Raw genomic sequence first — 7,500 nt, 5'->3', positions numbered from 1 at the left:
TGCATAATGTTGTTTAAAAAAGAGCGTCAAACTTCAATATTTAAAATACAATACTTGCACAATTTCACTACTACTACATTACTTACAATATATTACACAACCAGTGAAGTTGTCACATTGTGTAAATGGTAAATAAAAAGAGAATACAATGATTTGCAAATCCTTTTCAACTTATATTCAATTGAATAGACTGCAAAGACAAGATATTTAATGTTCACACTGAGAAACTTCATTTTTTTTGTTGCAAATAAATCATTAACTTACAATTTATTGGCAGCAACACATTGCAAAAAAGTTGTCACAGGGGCATTTTTACCACTGTGTTACATGGCCTTTCCTTTTAACAACACTCAGTAAAGGATTAGGAACTGAGGAGACACATTTTTTAACCTTTTCAGGTGGAATTATTTCCCATTCTTGCTTGATGTACAGCTTAAGTTGGCTCGGCATCGTCTTGCTGAAATAAGCAGGGGCGTCCATGGTAACGTTGCTTGGATGGCAACATATGTTGCTCCAAAACCTGTATGTACCTTTCAGCATTAATGGTGCCTTCACAGATGTGTAAGTTACCCATGTCTTGGGCACTAATACACCCCTATACCATCACACATGCTGGCTTTTACACTTTGACCCTAGAACAATCCGGATGGTTATTTTCCTCTTTGGTCACGACGTCCACAGTTTCCAAAAACAATTATCAAAAATGCCAACATGAAATGCTAGCAAGCTAAATTAGAAAAAGTAAGCATACTTTTAAGGTGGCACAAAGTATCAAAATCCCTGATTTTTAAAGTCAAACATAAAAATATATTAAAAATGCTATCATTAAACGTTAGCATGATGACATAGGAAAAGTTAGCGTACTTCTAAGATGGCGGCGAGTATCAAACACCAGGATTTGTAGGTTTGAACAAATAAGATGAGCTAAAAATGCTAGCATAAATCGTCAGCATGCTAACGTTAGTATGATAACAAGAAAAGTTAGCATTCTTCAAAGATGTTGTATCAAAAGTTATGACATTTAGGTTTTAAATGAACATGCCATCATTAAAATGTTAGCATGCTAACGCCAAAGCATTGCTAATGTTAACATGATGACATGGAAAATAAGATAGCGTCAATTGTAAACAAATATACGACTTTTAGATTTAGATGTACACAATTAGCTACATTTCTAGCATGCTATCATGGCCAGGTACACTGAGACTTAGACTTAGCTGGCATATATTTGTATTTTCAGACGAATGAAATAGCTATGCTAATAGTTAGTGTCAGCTATCTATTAAACAAGACAAGAAGCAAGGAATCAAACAGAGACAGGATTCAATTTAGCGCATGAGGAGAGCGTATGCACTTGCACCCTCGTACTGTGTCGCCCCCACCGCTCTGAGGAAAGGGTTCCATGCCTCTATCTTTATTTGGGCATTCCCTGATTACATAGCTGCAGCTTCTTCTAAGGGTAGGGGGTCATAAACAGCTGCTGTTTATGCGAGCATGTCCTGGTTAAAACGAAGGAAACGAGGGAACTAATAAGGGGTAACGTCGCCTTTTTGTTGCCGCGCGTCGAGAGCTCACCAGCGATGCTAACCAGTTTGTCCTGGTCAGCATGATGACAGAGGAAAACTTAGTATACTTTTAAGTTGGTCCCAAGTATCAAAAGCCATGATTTTTAGGTTTAAACAAATACAATTATCAAAAATGTTCGCATAAAACGTTAGCAAGCTAACAGAGAAAAAGCTAGCATACTTTTAATTCTAGGATTTTTAAGGTCAAACATACAAAGTTAATACAAATGCTATCATCAAACGTTAGCATGATGACATAGGAAAAGTTAGCGTACTTCTATGATGGCGGCGAGTATCAAAAACCAGGATTTGTAGGTTTGAACAAATAAGATGAGCTAAACATGCTAACATAAATCGTCAGCATACTAACGTTAGTATGATAACATCAGAAAAGTTAGCATTTTTCCGAGATGTCGTATCAAAAGTTATGACATTTAGGTTTTAAATGAACACGTCATCATTAAAATGTTAGCATGCTAACGCCAAAGCATTGCTAACATTAACATGATGACATGGAAAATAAGATAGCGTCACTTGTAAACAAATCTACGACTTTTAGGTTTAAATATACACAATTAGCTACATTTCTAGTATGCTAACATGGCCAGATAGACTGAGACTTAGCTGGTATATATTTGTATTTTCAGACGAATGAAATAGCGAATGCTAATAGTAAGTGTCAGCTATCTATTAAACAAGACAAGAAGCAAGGAATTTAGCGAATGAGGAGAGCGTATGCACTTGCACCCTCGTACTGTGTCGCCCCCACCGCTCTGAGGAAAGGGTTCCACGCCTGTGTCATTATTTGGGCATTCCCTGATTACATAGCTGCAGCTTCTTCTAAGGGGAGGGGGTCATAAACAGCTGCTGTTTATGCTAGCATGTCCTGGTTAAAATGAAGGAAACGAGGGAACTAATAAGGGGAAACGTCGCCTTTTTGTTCCGATGCTAACCAGTTTGTCCTGGTCAGGAACTCTGCGGTCCTTACGTCTTCATCATCTTCATGGTGCTGCTCATCTTCTTCTTCATCTTCACCTACCTGCGGGTGCCCGAGACCAAAGGGAGGACGTTCGACGACATCGCCCAAGGGTTTGCCGCCAGGGCCTCGTCCTCCGCGGCGGCCCCCGAAGCGGTGACGGCTGCGGCGGCGGCGGACACGGCTGCCAGCAAAGACGCCGCAGCGACAGCACTCTCCCCGTCGGAGAAAGTCCCCATGGTGGATCTGCCCTCAGATACGCCGTGAGAGAGCTTAGGAAAAGGTCAGTGTAGGCAATCACATGTCAGACTTTTTTTTTAATAATTCACACTTAATACTTTTGTTGACATTCCTGACATACTTCCTTCCTCATAAGAGGATCTACTCGCATTCAGCCTTCAAACCGCCGGATTGAGGTCACGCTCAGAGAGACGCCAAAGCTGACCGGCCGCACGCACACACACACACACACACACACACACACACACACACACACACACACACACACACACACACACACACACACACACACACACACACACACACACACACACACACACACACACACACACACACACTTGTATTTTTACCTTCTTGAGACGTGAGAAAAAAGCCTTCCTCTTTAGGACCAGCCTTTCTAGAAATATAAAGATGTGTATTTACAACATTAATAATATATACATACTATGCACATATAAAAAAAGCTTGTTGTGAAACATGAGTTGGAATTTCACAAGAAAAAGGTCACAATTTCACAAGAAAAACTTGGAATTTTGGCAGTATTATAATAAAAGTCGTCATTTTACTCAACGCAAGTCAAAATTTTACAATAAAAATGGAACATTTGTGCAATATTATGATAAAAGTTGTAATTTTACTCAATGACAGTCACAAGAAAAGAAACATTTTGGCAACTTTATGAAAAGAGTCGTAATTTTACTTGACAAAAGTCAAAATTTTATGAGAAAACTTTAAACATTTGGGCAATATTATAACAATAATCGGAATTTTACTTGGCAAAATTTTGACAAAAGTCATAATTTTACTCAAACAATGTCACCGTTTTACAAGAACAACAAAAAAATGGGCAATATTGTGATCCATCCATCCATCCATTTTCTACCGCTTATTCCCTTCGGGGTCGCGGGGGGCGCTGGAGCCTATCTCAGCTACAATCGGGCGGAGGGCAATATTGTGATAAAAGTCAGAATTTTACATGACAAATGTCACCATTTTGCATTAAAAAGTAATAATTTTACATGAAAAAAGTAATAATTTGACCAAAAAAAAGTCATAATTTTACGAGAAATTATTGCAAAATTACAGAAACAGAAAGAATATGAGAAATTGTTCCCAATTTTATAAGAAAAAAGTCGACACATTGTGAGGAAAAGACTGCTTTTAGTTTATTATTATTATTTTTTGTAATTAGTTTTTAATCTTCATTTTTAACTTTATTACAGTGTGTCTCTATATATATATTATTATTATTTTTTTTTTTTTTAAATGAATTTTGGCCAAAGGGGGCGCATTTCAATTTCTTACACACACTTGTTATTTCATATGTTGACCACTTTTAAAAGCGACACACTGTCAATTTTTTTGGGACCGCCCTCATGTTGATAGATGTCACCAGCAGGGGTGCAAATGAGACATTCTCTATTAGATGCAATGCTATTGGGACCATGATTTATGTCATCACTTGTTCACACCTCCTCATATGGAAGATACTTTTCCTTCTTCATGTCTCAAGAAGGGAAGAAATATAACGCACACACACACACACGCACATACATACCTGTATTATTACCTTCTTGAGACGTGAGAAAAATGCCTCCCTCTTTAGGACCAGCCTTTCTAGATATATAAAGATGTGTATTTACAACATTAATAATATATACATACTATGTACATATAAAAAAAAGCTTGTTGTGAAAAATGAGTTGGAATTTCACAAGAAAAAGGTCACAATTTCACAAGAAAAACTTGGAATTTTGGCAGTATTATAATAAAAGTCGTCATTTTACTCAACGCAAGTCAAAATTTTACAATAAAAACGGAACATTTGTGCAATATTATGATAAAAGTTGTAATTTTACTCAATGACAGTCACAAGAAAAGAAACATTTTGGCAACTTTATGTAAAGAGTCGCAATTTTACTTGACAAAAGTAAAAATTTTATAAGAAAACTTTAAACATTTGGGCAATATTATAACAATCATCGGAATTTTACTTGGCAAAATTTTGACAAAAGTCATAATTTTACTCAATGTCACCGTTTTACAATAACAACATACACAATGGGCAATATTGTAATACAAGTCAGAATTTTACATGACAAATGTCACCATTTTGCATTAAAAAGTAATAATTTTACATAAAAAAAGTCATAATTTTACATAAAAAAAGTCATAATTTTACATTAAAAAGTCATAATTTTACGAGAAAATATTGCAATATTACAGAAACAGAAAGAATTTGAGAAATTGTTCCCAATTTTATAAGAAAAAAGTCGACACATTGTGAGGAAAAGACTGCTTTTAGTTTATTTTTATTTTTTTTTGTAATTAGTTTTTAATCTTCATTTTTAACTTTGTTATTACAGTGTGTCTCTATATACATAATATTTTATTTTATGTCTTCAAATAAATTTTGGCCAAAAGGGGAGCATTTCAATTTCTTACACACACTTATTTCAAATGTTGACCACTTTTAAAAGCGACACACAGTCAATTTTTTTGGGACCGCCCTCATGTTGATAGATGTCACCACCAGGGGTGCAAATGAGACATTCTCTATTAGATGCAATGATATTGGGACCATGATTTATGTCATCACTTGTTCACATCTCCTCATATGGAAGATACTTTTCCTTCTTCGTGTCTCAAGAAGGGAAGAAATATAACACACACACACACACACACACACACACACACACACACACACACACACACACACACACACACACACACACACACACACACACACACACACACACGCACACAAATACTTGTATTATTACCTTCTTGAGACGTGAGAAAAATGCCTCCCTCTTTAGGACCAGCCTTTCTAGATATATAAAGATGTGTATTTACAACATTAATAATATATACATACTATGTACATATAAAAAAAACTTGTTGTGAAAGATGAGTTGGAATTCCACAAGAAAAAGGTCACAATTTCACAAGAAAAACTTGGAATTTTGGCAGTATTATAATAAAAGTCGTCATTTTACTCAACGCAAGTCAAAATTTTACAATAAAAACGGAACATTTGTGCAATATTATGATAAAAGTTGGAATTTTACTTAATGACAGTCACAAGAAAAGAAACATTTTGGCAACTTTATGTAACGAGTCATAATTTTACTTAACAAAAGTCTAAATTTTATAAGAAAACTTTAAACATTTGGGCAATATTATAACAATAATCGGAATTTTACTTGGCAAAATTTTGACAAAAGTCATAATTTTACTCAAACAATGTCACCGTTTTACAAGAACAACATACACAATGGGCAATATTGGGATAAAAGTCAGAATTTTACATGACAAATGTCACCATTTTGCATTAAAAAGTAATAATTTTACATAAAAAAAGTAATAATTTTACATTAAAAAAGTCATAATTTTACGTTAAAAAAGTCAGAATTATATGAGAAAAATATTGCAATATTACAGAAACAAAGAATATAAGAAATTGTTCCCAATTTTATAAGAAAAAAGTCGACACATTGTGAGGAAAAGACTGCTTTTAGTTTATTATTATTATTTTTTTGTAATTAGTTTTTAATCTTCATTTTTAACTTTGTTATTACAGTGTGTCTCTATATACATAATATTTTATTTTATGTTTTTAAATTAATTTTGGCCAAAAGGGGCGCATTTCAATTTCTTACACACACTTGTTATTTCATATGTTGACAACTTTTAAAAGTGACACACAGTCAATTTTTTTGGGACCACCCTCATTTTGATAGATGTCACCACCAGGAGTGCAAATGAGACATTCTCTATTAGATGCAATGTTATTGGGACCATGATTTATGTCATCACTTGTTCACACCTCCTCATATGGAAGCTACTTTTCCTTCTTCATGTCTCAAGAAGGGAAGAGATATAACACACACACACACACACACACACACACACACACACACACACACACACACATACATACCTGTATTATTACCTTCTTGAGACGTGAGAAAAATGCCTCCCTCTTTAGGACCAGCCTTTCTAGATATATAAAGATGTGTATTTACAACATTAATAATATATACATACTATGCAAATATAAGAAAAAAACTTGTTGTGAAAGATGAGTTGGAATTTCACAAGAAAAAGGTCACAATTTCACAAGAAAAACTTTGAATGTTAGCAGTATTATGATAAAAGTTGTATTTTTACTCAACGGAAGTCAAAATTTTATAAGAAAAACTGAACATTTGTGCAGTATTATGATAAAAGTTGGAATTGTTCTCAATAACAGTGGCAGTTTTACAAGAAAAGCTTAAATTGTTGGCAATTTTATGAAAAGAGTCGTAATTTTACTGGACAAAAGTCACGATTTTGTAAGAAAACATTAAAATGTTGGCGATATATTAATAACAATCGGAATTTTACTAGGCAAAATTATGACAAAGGTCATAATTGTACTCCAAAAAATGTCACTATTTAACAAGAACAAAAAAAAAATTAAAGCTTCCAGCAGCGATGGACGGGACCGACTTTGAGGGCTCATAAAATCCAAACCGGAGCAGTAATTAAAACTCTTTCATCAACTTTTAATCAGAAGAGTTCAATCTCTCTCCTGTGCTAATTTGAAGCCGACACGAAAAACGCGCTCAGAGGAGATAATATTTGAAAAAAGGTGACAGTTTTTACACAACTTTTGTTTTGAAGGGGGAATTGCAAATTTTTTTGTTGATTTTTGCTGGGGGTTGTCAGTGTATG

The 7,500-nt window shown here is 34.6% G+C and overlaps 1 protein-coding gene across 3 annotated transcripts in view; it reads left to right on the top strand.

The window, feature by feature from the left end:
* Positions 1–7,500, top strand: part of LOC133604014 (solute carrier family 2, facilitated glucose transporter member 1-like) — a 46,791-nt gene that overhangs the window by 32,646 nt on the left and 6,645 nt on the right. For all 3 annotated transcript variants that reach the window (XR_012050392.1, XR_012050391.1, XM_072913058.1), the window contains exon 10: positions 2,536–2,824. Coding sequence is in view for 1 of the 3 variants with exons in the window: in XM_072913058.1 (XP_072769159.1) it covers positions 2,536–2,808 (273 nt within the window). In the remaining 2 variants the exon portion in view is untranslated. The remainder of the gene's footprint in view (positions 1–2,535; positions 2,825–7,500) is intronic.

This window comes from Nerophis lumbriciformis, linkage group LG04 (assembly GCF_033978685.3).
Source record: "Nerophis lumbriciformis linkage group LG04, RoL_Nlum_v2.1, whole genome shotgun sequence".
Taxonomy (NCBI): domain Eukaryota; kingdom Metazoa; phylum Chordata; class Actinopteri; order Syngnathiformes; family Syngnathidae; genus Nerophis; species Nerophis lumbriciformis.
Note: the sequence above shows the minus strand (reverse complement) of the source record. Positions and strands in the feature narration are given on the sequence as shown.